A 14,081-nucleotide genomic window follows, 5' to 3' on the forward strand; every position below is an offset into this window, starting at 1 on the left:
AATTTGCCTCCAACATTCCAGAGGATAGGAGAGCGGACTTTAAATCAATTCTGAGCGAGGGCCACTTGTTTTCCAGAACAAGCGTCTTTAGACACGGCGGACACAGCAGCCTGTACTACTGCAACTTCCGTGGTTATGCACAGATCTTCGTGGCTTTCTGCATCTGGCATCCTAAAGATCTGCAGACCAAAGTGGAGGACCTCCCCTTTGGAAAACATACAACTGTTTTCAAAAAAAAAACTGATGAACTACTTCACACCATGAAAGATTCTAGAACGACACTGCGCACCCTGGGCATTCACCCATCTCTTCCCAGGAGACGGTACCAACCCTACCAAAGAGTGTGCACACAACAATATTATTGGCCTCAACCCAAACCATACGACATAAATAGGAATCACGCTAAACCCCCTAAGTGCAGACAAAGTCAAGCTCAAGCAACCACCTCCCACCCATCTGGGAATAAACAACAATTTTGAAACGTTGGTCGAGGGTCTGCGCTGCCACCCCTTGATTCCACAGCCTACGTGCCCATTTGGCCACCACCTCCAGAGTTTCCAACATGCCTTGCAGCGTATTACACAGGACCACTGGGTCCTCGAAATAATCCAGTCTGGTTACTCTATCCTATTCATATCTTATCCTTCTACCCTTCCCCCTTCCCCGTCCCTCTTCAGGGACCCCTCTCACAAGCACCTACTTCGCGTAGAAGTGGCTCACCTTCTCCACCTAGGTGCATTGGAACCTGTGCTGACGCAACATCAAGGGAAAGGGTTCTACTCCCATTACTTCCTGACCCAGAAAAAGACCAGGGGATGTAGGCCTATACTAGATCTACGCCGACTGAACAAATTTGTGAGGATACAAAAATTCAAGATGGTCACACTGGGCACAATAAGTCCTGCACTGGATCAAGGGGACTGGTTTATACCCCTCGACCTACAGGACACTTATTTTCATATATCAATTCATCCAGCTCACAATCGGTCACAACCATTTTCAGTTCAGAGTTCTTCCTTTCAGCCTCTCCACAGTGCCGAGAATCTTTTCCAAAACTCTAGCCGTGGTCGTGGCTCACCTCCACAAACATGGGATCGCGCTTTTCCCCTACCTGGACGATTGCCTCATCAAGGGCCACTCTTATGGCGAGACACTTCAAGCTACCCATTTCGCCATCTTCCTCTTTCACAGCCTAGGCCTCCAAATAAACATCCAGAAATCCACCTTGACACCTACACAACAGATCGAGTTGAACAGAGTATTCTTTTGTGGGCAATACTTCAATTATGGCAGAAGGCTGGTGCATAAATAAATATGTTTGTAAACAGAATGCAATAAACAACTTAATAAAAATTGCCAAAGTGGGGGGGGAGGAATTAATGACTTATTTTAAATCTTATAAAGGATTGGGGAATATGTATGTGTGGATTTGGAGAGGAAGACGCCCTCTTCAAAATGCTTTATTGTATATTTTATTTATTATATACATTATCATATCAAAATACCTTAGAAAACCCCAGTGCTTTCTAAATCAAATCTGATTAAGACACTTGGACTAACGTCAGAATATAGAAAAACTGAAATACATTTCAAATGCAGTATTAGAGGCAAAACCTCAGTGTTAAATTTGGGAAATGGGGTAGGGTAGATGAGGCAGCAGTAGAGAAACTGGATGGGCTGAAGCAGAGGCAAGAAGGAAATTGGGAACAACTGGAAAAGCGTCTTCTGCAATTCCACTTCATGCAGATGGTTGCAACAATTTGCCTGAGAACCATAGTTAGTGTAGACAGAGTGCCCTTCAGTGGCTTCATATTCATATTTTGGAGAGTTTCCCCAAATATAGCTTGTTCAATTACCCTTGTGGGTTCTAGCCTGTTGCCTCATTGTTCAGTGTTTATATGGGGTTCCTAAGTGGGTTAGTAAGGAAGCATGGAATTCTGGTAATTGCAGCAGATTTGGTGGCACCTACCCCTCTCTCTGTCTTGGCCCAGCCAGTGCTGGGAAATGGTTTACTTATTGTTTGGTAGAGAGGAAAGTATGCCTGAGGGCTAGCTGATGCGTAATTTGAGTAAAACCGAAGTTCTGCTGGTAGGATGGAGGAGGGAATTAGAAGACTGGGCAAGGATTATATATGCTCCTTTAATTCAGAATGTTTTTCTACCATTTGTAACTAATGTCCAACCTGGAAGTGATGTTGAATCCACAGCTTCTGTTAGACCAGTAGTTCTCAAACTTTTTTGTATTGGTAATCCCTTTCACAAAGCAAGCCTTTGAGTGCAACTCCCCCATTATAAATTAAAGACACTTTTTAAAAAAAAATATTTAACACTATTATAAATGCTGGAGGTGAAGCAAGGTTTGGGCGTGGAGGCTGACAGCTTGTGGCCCCCCACATAATAACATTGCGACCCCCAGTTTGAGAACCCCTGTGTTAGACAATCATAGCAGCATTGACCAGGATGACGTTTTTGCCACGGTTTCGTTCAGATGCAAACCTTGATGCATCGATTCTTGCTGTTATCTCAGATTAAGTTTAGATTATTGCACACTTCCCAATGGGAAAAGCAGCCCTTTTGCAAGAGACTCGCTACCACTCCACTGATACTAAATGGCAACATGGTTGGCAACATGGTTGACAACTTTGCTGAGATGGTTCGAAGCTGAATGGGTATGAAGTGATGGCTCCAGATCATGATTGGGAGACATATTGGTGGGGTAGTGTAAGGAAATTTGTGTGGAATAGAGGGCTTTATTCCCCAGGTACCTTCACCAGCACTAAATTAAAATACATGTTTCTAAAAGCATGTGACTTAAAAAGTTGAAATTTTAGAAATACTTTGGGAGTGTTGATAGAGTTTTGGAGCTACTTGTTTGTTTAGCACTAAGAAAAACTTGTCAAGACTGTCCTTAAGAGGAATTTGTACTTGTGAGAGAGAAGAATTAATCATAGAATAGAATATCAGGGTTGGAAGGAACCTCAGGAGGTCATCTAGTCCAACTCCCTGCTCAAAGCAGGACCAATCCCCAACTAAATCATCCCAGCCAGGGCTTTGTCAATCCTGACCTTAAGGTAACCCATTCCACTATCAATGCATATCATGTAACTGAAGCGGAATCGCATAGTCTCTCTCTCTCTCTCTCTCTCTCAAATTCCCCAAAACATGAATTTTAACTCTCAAAGTGCCTACTTGCCACTAGTATACATAGGTCCATCATCTTATGTTCATGCTCTCCTTCAGACTAATGCATTTGCAATTACAGCCTTAAGAGTGGGACACAGAAGGTGGGAATAGAATGTGACAGTCCTTTGGGTGAAGAGGAGCTAAATTGAGGCTGATTTTAGCCCATTTCTATACCTCAGCAGTGCAGCCACCCACATTAGACATGCTGAAGAAAGGGGCTTCTGGAGAAGACACCAACTGTTTTTCCATGCACTATCTCAGATACATGTCAGCACAAGATAAGGAAGTAAATAGGACAATCCAGTTGAAAAGAGCTGTGTGTGTAACAGAACAGTTGGGAATACCATTGGTGAATCAATTTGTGGAGTCACTGTAAAGGACTTACCTCAGAAATAAACCAGTTCCTTATGGTTCGAGTGTGGTGACTGGTTTATGGAAGCTATTTTCTTGTACAAAGAGAATTAGTCATGTCCACAACACCACAGAGGCAGCTACTGTTCTGACTTTAGGCATCCAAACTATTCCCCAGCCTCACATCACAACTCCAGTCTCACTGCTTCGGTGCCACACTGAGAAAATTGTCTCTAGTTCCTTCATTATTAGGGAGTTTTGTCCTGAAATGCCTTTCATATGTGGGGGGGAGGATAATCTTGGGTAGTAGTTTGCCATGGCTAAAATATGCTTAGAATACTGGTGATAGGTGCCATGGAAAAATAATAGGATAATAAATGTAAAATTAAACAATTAAGTGTTTATTTAAAAATGACCATGTAGGGAATACATTTAATTGGATTTTTATATAAGAATAAAAGTGCTTATCCTATGTTCTGTGTGCCCTAGTCAAACATGCCTAGAAATACATGCCAGGCTGTCTCCCAAATGTAGCAGCCTGGCTCCGGCCACTTAACTAGTGTTAACTAACTAGAAGAAATTAATCTAAAAGAAAATGCACAAAAATACCAGTGATCAATAACCACGTTTCCTCACATCATCCCCCCCACCCCACCCCCGCCCATGCAAATAAATTGGTAAAGTGGATAGGATCTTAAATGTGCACATTGGAAACTTATGAATGTGGTATTACTGTGGCTAGGACCCAAATATTCCTCTTTAAAAGTTAAAACAGTATTTCTTGTGTGTCATGTGGAGAGATACACAAATACCATCTCAAGAGATTTTTGACACAGTTCACGTTAAAAATGCAAATATGTTATAGAAGGTAGAACTAATGACTTTGTGATACTTATGTAGTCCTATTTTTACAAGCTTTTCTCGCATGTTAATTTCAGCTTCATAAAAGTTAAATTGAGTATATGAATAGATTTTATGGAAAATACTTAACATTAAAACATTTAAGATGTATCTTTAATGAGGTTTTGAAACCAGAGGCAACAGTTAAAGTCATGACTTAATTTCATTTGCATAGTAAATCAACAAGTACTAAAAGTACTGCAGTATTTGCATATAGGTAATTCCATCCTAAAAATTTTATTCCAGTTTATATTACAGCTCGCTTAATGCAAGAAGCATTCTGTTACAAAACACAGCAGAATGATTGTTTAAAATATATTTTGGAGTGTTGAGGTAAAAATGTCAGTCTTGGTGTAAGTAATCTGGCGAGAATGAAGTCATAGGATGTTTAACCTGTTTGTTCCAGGGTTGAATTTGGTCTGCAGTGTTCATTTCCCACCTGTACTAGTTTGAATTCTCTTGATCTACCTCTTACAAATCATCATACCCCCTCGTCTTTGTCTCTGTGAGAGATGAGGATATATAGCTTGGTATCATTATCAAAAGGCTTTTCAATTTTATTCTTCAGTTGTGTTGTAAGATTGGTCATATTCTAGTCTTCTATTCATTGAAGGCTTTTTTGATCATTTTCACTGGTGCAGTAAGTGCTGCATCTCTGCCTGTATTCAGATATGCCTGCTGTATCCTGTACTGTGTTATGCCTGTTTCTCATGTTAGCCCTTGTGTGGTTGGAAAAATTGTGGCATTTGTTGTGCAGACAATATTAATCCAACTCAAAGCAGTGAACAGAGAACACAATGTACAAAATGTGCTTTTTGGTTTTTAAATCTTTCGTATACTTAGTAAAATTGCAATGTACCCATTTTTATACTTTGCCAAATGGTCAGAATATCATATTCCAATATGTGATATCGCTTATTTATCTGAAAAAACCCTCAAAGATGTAATAGAATACACCTCTACCTTGATATAACGCAACCCGATATAACACGAATTCAGATATAACACAGTAAAGCAGCTCTCTGAGGGGCGGGGCTGCGCGCTCCGGCAGATCAGCGTGTCTGGCTCTGACATGCCGCTCTGAGTGTCGTGTTAAGGGTGCCAGGCTGGAGCCAAGGGGTTAGATAAGGGGCAGAGAGTCTCAGGGGGCGGTCAGGGGACAGGGAGCGGGGGGGGGTTGGATGGTTCGGAGGTTCTGGGGGTGGGGCGGTCAGGGGATGGGGAACTAGGGCAATGGATAGGGAGTGGGAGTCCCGGGGGGCCTGTCAGGGGGCAGAGGTGTGGATGGGGGCGGGGCAGTCAGGGGACAGGGAGCGGGGCGAGTTGGATGGGTCGGGGATTCTGAGGGGTCAGTCGGGGTGGGAAGTGACTATTAATAACGGAAATGCTTGAGGCCAAAGCAAGTTCGATATAACACAGTTTCACCTATAACGCGGTAAGATTTTTTGGCTCGTGAGGACCACGTTATATCGGGGTAGAGGTGTACATAGGTAGGATTGAAGAAGGCTTTTGTTAGGTGCTGCAGTGAGGTATTCAAGACCTGGCAACAGCTGTGGGTGACAATTTAGAGTTGCTGAATAGGTGGTGTACTTAACATTTATCATTGATATCACATGGGATTACACACTTTGAGGTGAATGTTCCTGGGCACAGCCTTAGGAAGGATTATTATCATGACAGAACTAGTTGTCATGGAGAAGAGAAATGTTCTTCCTTCCTTCGCATTTTATACTACCCAATTAAAGGAAGACCATTGACAATGCTGTTTCTTTCAGGAAAAATACCAAATTTAATAATTATCCATCCTCAACTATAAACTTTAAATCATTTGACTAGGATAACTTTTGCTACAGATAGGTCTAGATTTTTTTAATATTTTAGTAATATAAAGTCTTATGTTTGTGTCTGGTTTCTTGGTGGTGGTTCTTGAGATTGTCTTCTGTTGATTCCTAAAAGAATCCAAATGGTCTTCTAGCTCTATGTTCATTACGTTGGCTACAGGGGTTTACATGGAGGGAAGATTGGGAGTATTGTGCACATCACTCATGAAAGGGGTGTCTCCGTCTTAATTGTGTGCGGAGATATGGGGATAGGTTGTTTTGTTCTTAACCTTGAATATTTCTCCCCTTGCATTTACTTTCCCATTCACAGTTGCTTCATTCTAGCGGGAAGAAGAGGGTGACTAGTTTAAGTGTAAGATGGCACCATAGTTAACAGGAAATCCATGCAAAATGATGAGAAGGGAAACCTGACCAGACATTTCAGGAATAAAATAAATAAATGAGCCCTGTTGATGACAATCTTATTGGTAGTAATTGTCTCTTTAAACTGTTTTTTACAGTTGCTGCAGCCCAAGCAATAGCAGAAGAACGAAGAAACCAAAGTGGTATTAGCCCTGTTCCAGTCCAAACTGCAATAAACATAAAGGCAGCCACAAAACCAGGTGTAATCTCTGACTATTATTGATCTTGAAAGTTTCGCTGATTTGCCAGTGGGAGTTGACAGGGTTGGATAGAACTGTTCTGAAGTGCCTTTGCTTTCTCCCTTTAGAGAACTCAGAGTTGGGTAGCTGGCCTCATAACTTTAGGACATCACTCAGGCTTCCACTCTTGCTCTTCCCAGGATTCAGTTAGTGCAGCTTGCCCACCCTGAATAGGGCAGAACAGTGAAGACAAATGAATTTGTCTGCTCTATACTCTGCTCTTGTTGCCAATTCACTTCCAGGTGCAATTAAGGGTTTTGGTACTGTCTATAAAGACCCAGATGGTCTGGGCTCCACTTAACTGAAATACCATTCTCCCTTTGGCTCTTCACAACATGTGTTTTTATAACTGTAGCACTTCAGCTAATTGTATCTGTGGTAATCTTTGTGGGAGCTAGAGACATGTCATTCTTGGTCACAGCCTCTCACCTCTGGAATTTACACCTGCCAGAAATATGGGCTGTGGTTAGAGCATAATGCAGGGCCCACCTCCTTTGTTTAGGCTTTCTATTAATTTTATGGCTTGAGCCATTTAATCTTATGTCTGGTATTTGCTGGTCCTCTTAAGATTGTTGGATTGGTTATTGGGGGGGAAGGAAGGAGGACTGGAGGACAAGCTTGCTAGTACTCTTCTAACCTGTGTAAAGTACATGATACCATGGTGAATAGGTGCCTTTCTCAGAATGGGTTCAATAATCATTTCAATAATCTATATTTAAAACAGCTTGTTTCTTTTTAAATCTGTGTTCTAAATGACTGACAATGACAATTCCTTTTTTTTGACAGTGATAGATGGCTCCACTCTGAGAACAGAAGAAAGACAAAGACTAGCCCGGGAGCGAAGAGAAGAGCGGGAAAAGCAAAATGGTATATTCACGTTTAACCATATTTAAAATAATATGTATTAATGCTTGTAGTATAAGTTACATACAATGCCACACATTATTTCTTTCCCAAAGTCTTCTTGGCTTTGTGAACCTGGCGCTCTTCTTAAACTTCCACTTCCAGCTTTTGTGGGGTAGATTACATAGTGGTAAAATGTTAGTGGCCAATCTTTGGAAGCATCCAGTCCAGCAATGCTGCAGTATTGGTAAGTGTGAAATTTTGAGAAAAGTATCCGGATAGACAAAAGACCCTTGACAGATTTCTGAGTTTATATTGTGTATAGAATACCATTCAGACAATATTATTAATGATCCAAAAATGTTTGGCCATCTGAACTGCTTGATTGCCTTCAACATTATCTCTTTTTTAAGATTCTAGAAAGAATAAAAGACTCCTGGATTGAGTCCTTATCAAATAAATTTATATTGCACTTCATTTTAGATATGAATCCATGATCTCATCCAGGAAAAACTGTATAAATGTGGGCCATGCATCTACATGTGTGGTAAAGCTCAGAGACGGTCTGCGTACTAGTACAGTGACTTACCCATTTAGTTAACATCTTCCTGCTGGCCTCAGGCTTTTCTGCCATTGTGTTCAATTTCGGGTTCATTTATTTTATTATTTGTGGGCTTGCCCTTAAACTGTTCAGTAATTTCCAGAAGTACGTTGTGGAAGATTCTGAACTTTTGAGAAAGTACTTGTAGTCTGAGCTCTGTGTTAACTTCCATGTTTTCTTATTCAGTGATTTAGGGATTTTTTTATTGCATATAAATGGGTGTTAAATGTGACACAGAAGTCCATGTTAAGTTTTCCTCTCTGATGTCCAGCTTCCTAGTGAGGCTTTAATACTAAGAACAGCCATACTGGGTCAGACCAAAGGTCCATCTAGCCCAGTATCCTGTCTTCCAATAGTGAATAATGCCAGGTGCCCCAGAGGGAATGAACAGAACAGGTGATCCATTCCCTGTTGCTCATTCCCAGCTTCTGGCAAACAGAGGCTAGGGACACCATCCCTGCCCATCCTGGCTAGTAGCCATTGATGAACCTATTCTCCATGAATTTATCTAGTTCTTTTATAAACCCTGTTTATAGTCTTGGCCTTCATAATGTCCTCTGGCAGAGATCCACAGGTTGACTGTGCGTTGTTTGAAGAAATACTTCCTTTTGTTTGTTTTAAACCTGCTGCCTATTAATTTTATCTGGTGACCCCTAGTTCTTGTGTTTTGAGAGAGTAAATAACACTTCCTTATTTACTTTCTCCACACCAGTCATGATTTTATAGACCTCTATAATATCCCCCCTTAGTCGTGCCTTTTCCAATCTGAAAAGTCTCAATGTTATTAATCTCTACTCAGACGGAAGCTGTTCCATACCCGTAATAATTTTTGTTACCCTTTTCTGAACCTTTTCCCATTCCAATATATCTTTTTTTTTTTTTTGAGATGGGGCGACCACATCTACACGCAATACTCAAGATGTGGGCATACCATGGATTTATATAGAGGCAATATAATATTTTCTGTCTTATTATCTATCCCTTTCTTAATGAGTCCCAACATTCTGTTCGCTTTTTTGACTGCCGCTGCACACTGAGTGGATGTTTTCAGAGAACTATTCACAATGACTCAGTGATGTTTTTCTTGAGTGGTAACAGCTAATTTAGACCCCATCATTTTATGTGTGTCGGTGGGATTATGTTTTCCAATGTGCATTATTTTGCATTTATTAACACTGAATTTCATTATGACAGCACCGCAGATGCATACATAGCGTAAGGCACGTTCTCTGTGAACTTACATACAGATCATAAAGTGTAAAACTTCAGAAAAAGTTCCAGTCTGTTCCCAAAGCTGGGGACAAAATGGAATAGAAGGTTAGGTCACATGTAACATTATTTGATTAAGATGTAAGATTAACTATACATCAGAATTAGATCGGCTAGAGTGTTATGTTGTAGAGGTGGACTAGTATGCTTTTCACCTTTGTCAATTGTAGTGTTTGTGAGTACTTTTTAAAGTTTGATTTAAGTTTACTTATTTAAATTTTTTTAACATGTGTAGCTGCCAAAGAAACACAGATATTTGAAAAGGAAAAAAAAGCAAAACTCCAGTATGAAAAACAGATGGAAGAAAAGCAGAGAAAATTGAAAGAACAGAAACAGAAAGAAGAACAAAGAAGAGCTGCAGTAGAAGAAAAAAGAAAACAAAAAATAGAGGCGGAAAAGGTACTGTTCATGGCTATTACCTAACATTGTGAAAAAAGTCTAAATTATATCCTTATTATGAAATAGATTAGTTAAGGATAGTATAAGTACATCGATCAGTTGTTCTTTTAAAAGTAGTTGCAATTCCTACTCTAGTATTCAAAGCACACGTGTTACTTTTTGCAATGGTGGTCCATTATTTAAACTCTCAGTTAATTCCAGTCAGTCCTAGCTGTCCCTGTACCAAAGGGAACGTTAGCTAGTTATCTTAATTTGGTCTTAATAATTTTTAACATAGAGTGTGAAAATATCCCTGACATTTTAACTTTCATTTTGTAGACAAGTTTTGCTGTGTTTCTAGTAAACTAACATGGTTTCCTAACTTGATATGTATTCCACTGGGTTCTGGCTGGCTCCCACTGCCTCAGTTCTCCTATGTTACTACTCATGGTGCCTTTTATGCTGCTGATCACAGACTACTCTTTCTGCCTTATCTAGTTATACTTTGCTACTTTGAACTCTGTTTTGGCCATCCTTTTATGACTGTCACTTTGTTCTCCGTCTGCCCTAATATGGGCATTTTGCACTCTTAGAAGCATCATCCTACACTGGTTGCGCTTACATTTTGTGCCATTTTCAGTTGCCCGATGTTCCTCTTGTGCATGTTTTGTGTGCAACTCTTTCACTTGAATGCTGTTATGCTCATGTTGTTTGAGATAATTAAGTCCCAGGTGTTTCAATTTAGCAGCTAAAGAAATAATCTACGTTGATGAAAAACAAGCAAAAATGTTTGTCCTGTTCTGTTGATGATTCAGGATGGAATTGCAGTCTAATGGAACTACATCTCTTGGAACACAAAAGGGCTGTTTTTAGCTTCAGATTTTCTCCAGAGAAACCATTAAAACCAGTTGAAACCATTTATTTGATTATCAGGGAAACAATCCCTGACAAATCAGTCTCTGACTGATATTAACCTGAGCTTTACCAGATTCTCTCCTTAGAAGAGGATCAGACGCAGACATTTACACACACAGAACCTAGCACCTCAAAGAGTATCTTCTAGTTTTGCCTAATGAGGAGAGTCTAACCCATACAAACTGTGTTCAACCAGGAAGTGAAGGCAGGGGCTGGATAATGAGAGATATGACCAGAAAATACTTTACTTTAAAATAAACTGTTCGATATTTACCTATAAGAACAGCCATACTGGGTCAGACCAAAGATCCATCTAGCCCAGTATTCTGTCTTCCGACAGTGGCCAATGCCAGGTGCCCCAGAGGGAATGGAATGAACAGAACAGGTAATCATCAAATAATCCATCCCCTGTCGCCCATTCCCAGGTTCTGGCAAACAAAGGCGAGGGACACCATCCCTGTCCATCCTGGCTAATATCCTCCATGAACTTATCTAGTTCTTTTTTGAACTCTGTTATAGTCTTGGCCTTCACAACATCGTCTGACAAGGAGTTGCACAGGTTGACTGTGCATTGTGTGACGAAATACTTCCTTTTGTTTGTTTTGAAATCTGCTGCCTATTGATTTCATTTGGTGACCCCTAGTTTTTGTGTTATGAGGAGTAAATAACACTTCCTTATGTACTTTCTCCACACCAGTCATGATTTTATAGACCTCTATCATATCCCCCCTTAGTCGTCTCTTTTCCAATCTGAAAAGTCCCATTTTTATTAATCTCGCCTCACATGGCAGCTGTTCCATACCCGTAATAATTTTTGTTGCACTTTTCTGAACCTTTTCCAATTCCAATATATCTTTTTTGAGATGGGGCGACCACATCTGCAGGCAGTATTCAAGATGTGGGCGTACCATGGATTTATATAGAGGCAATATGATATTTTCTGTCTTATTAGCTATCCCTTTCTTAATGATTCCCAACATTCTGTTCGCTTTTTTGACTGCCGCTGCACATTGAGTGATGTTTTCAGAGAACTGTCCACAATGACTCAGCGATCTTTTTCGTGAGTGGTAACAGCTAATTTAGATCCCATCATTTTATATGTGTTGGTGGGATTATGTTTTCCGATGTGCATTCCTTTGCATTTATCAACACTAAATTTCATCTGCCATTTTGTTGCCCAGTCACCCTGTTTTGAGAAACCCTTTTGTAGCTCTTTGCGGTCTGCCTGGCACTTAGCTATCTTGAGTAGTTTTAGATCATCTGCAAATTTTGCCACCTCACGGTTTACCCCTTTTTCCAGATCGTTTGACAAAAATCATTTAAGACGTCTTCCTTCACGCCAACATTTACCAAGCACAATGGATGGTAAAGGACATAGCAAACCATATTTTTTCATTTTTTGTTTCATGTTTCAGTCAAATCATTTCTGGTTAGTCACCTCCCAAAGGTAACTTAAAAAAGCAATCACCATAGTGAAAACAGGTAGAAGAATTAGTTGCCACCTGCCTGAGACTAATCATGAAAGCCTCATTACTAAGATTAAAAAACATTATTCTGTTTAATGACAATAATTAAGACTCAAGTGCATTGTTACTAGCTATGCAAAATATATAGGTCGTGTGTGCAACAATACTTAGATTGTAATCTTTTTGAGATACTGTCATTATGTTGGTGCAGTAGGGCCCTGATCCCTGATTGGAACCTTTAAATTCTGCTGCAATAAAAATAATTAAAAGAATCCCAGTAGCAGTGTGTTCTATAGATCCTTGTCTAGATACTTTGGTCATTAATACCTTAGAGTTCTGTCCACATGGATGTGCTTACAGGATAAGAGTCCAAGACTGTATCAAAAGTCAGTAAAATAAACCAGATTGGAGTTGGTGTCTTGTCTTTCTTTAGAGATAGATAATCTGCTGTCCAAAGAATATTTTTCTGGGAAGCTTTGCATGGCAAACAATACCTCCTGTTTCTTCAGAGCTTGGGGGATTTTTAGCCTTTCCTTCCAAGTTTTTTGTCACTGAAGAAACCCTAAAGTGATGCAAAGACTTTTTAGTCTGTGTTGTTATGAAATTCATGTTAAGGGAGAATAGAAGCCTTCTGTCCCCAGGAGAGAGAATTGTTTGGATAACTGGTCCCTTGGTATCTTGTAGCGTGTTGGTGATAAATACTGACTAAGGAGTTCTCAATCATTGCTATTCCAGGATATGACCCTGTTGTTTATCTTCATAGCCAGGCAGTGCCATATGCTTTTAAACCTTGAGGATGGTGAAGAGGAGGTCTGTTTAAAAGTGAACTGTGTAACCCTTTTTGTATGATAGGACTAGAGTTCAGTGTTCTGGGGTTTGTTTTCCTTCTCCAGCAATTGATATGAACACCTGAATGGGGGGAGAGCTGTACTCCAGTGCTGTTCCAGATGTTAGTCGTGTCAGCAATTATTGCTGAAGTCCAGAGTTTACAAGTAAAAACAGACTTTCAGCTTGTCATAAAATTTCCTTTTAAGTTTTACCTTCTTTTGGGTCCCATCCTGCTTCCATTGAAGTTGATGTCAAAATTCCTTCATGTTTAGAGAGATGAGCTGATCTTTGTATAGTACTTTGAAAAGGTAGTGTCCTTAATATTTGTTAATATTAGACAGTTTTTTTTAAAGAATGTACTTTATTTAGGTATTTCATTAAGCAATAGTATTTTCTGTCAGCAGCTGTGCTTTGGAGTTCATGAGTTCTCTTCTTACAAGAGAATTATTTTTCTTTTTAAAAAAAAAAATCTTCTAGCCAACATTCTAAGTTTTTTTTAAAGCCCAGTGGGATGTTAATTAAAGGTCTTCTTTCACAGAGAAAGATCTCTACTAGTTTACTTCAAATAGTTTTAAGATTGTTTAATATAGGAACAGTAGAAAAAATTTATAATCTATTTCAGGAGAATTCTGGAGTTTCATATCCTAATGGCTGCTTGGTTAGAAAACTAGAATTGACAGTTTAAACACTTGAGATTTTATTATCCTTCCTCCCACTTTATATTTATTTATAAGTCTCTGATAATCAAGACATCTGTAGATAAGTGTTCTGTATAATATATCTGAACTGATACATAGTCGCTACAGCAGATTCTTGATCAAATGCACTTTGAATGTGTTAACCCTAAAAGTCTAATTTCACTTCAG

The 14,081-nt window shown here is 39.7% G+C and overlaps 1 protein-coding gene across 8 annotated transcripts in view; it reads left to right on the forward strand.

Moving 5' to 3' along the window:
• Positions 1–14,081, forward strand: part of MAP7D3 (MAP7 domain containing 3) — a 63,380-nt gene that overhangs the window by 12,519 nt on the left and 36,780 nt on the right. For all 8 annotated transcript variants that reach the window (XM_074962713.1, XM_074962714.1, XM_074962715.1 and 5 more), the window contains 3 exons: positions 6,775–6,876; positions 7,702–7,782; positions 9,864–10,027. In XM_074962713.1, coding sequence (XP_074818814.1) covers positions 6,775–6,876; positions 7,702–7,782; positions 9,864–10,027 — 347 coding nt within the window. The remainder of the gene's footprint in view (positions 1–6,774; positions 6,877–7,701; positions 7,783–9,863; positions 10,028–14,081) is intronic.

The sequence above is a fragment of the Natator depressus genome, chromosome 9, assembly GCF_965152275.1.
Source record: "Natator depressus isolate rNatDep1 chromosome 9, rNatDep2.hap1, whole genome shotgun sequence".
In the NCBI taxonomy this organism is placed as follows: Eukaryota; Metazoa; Chordata; order Testudines; family Cheloniidae; genus Natator; species Natator depressus.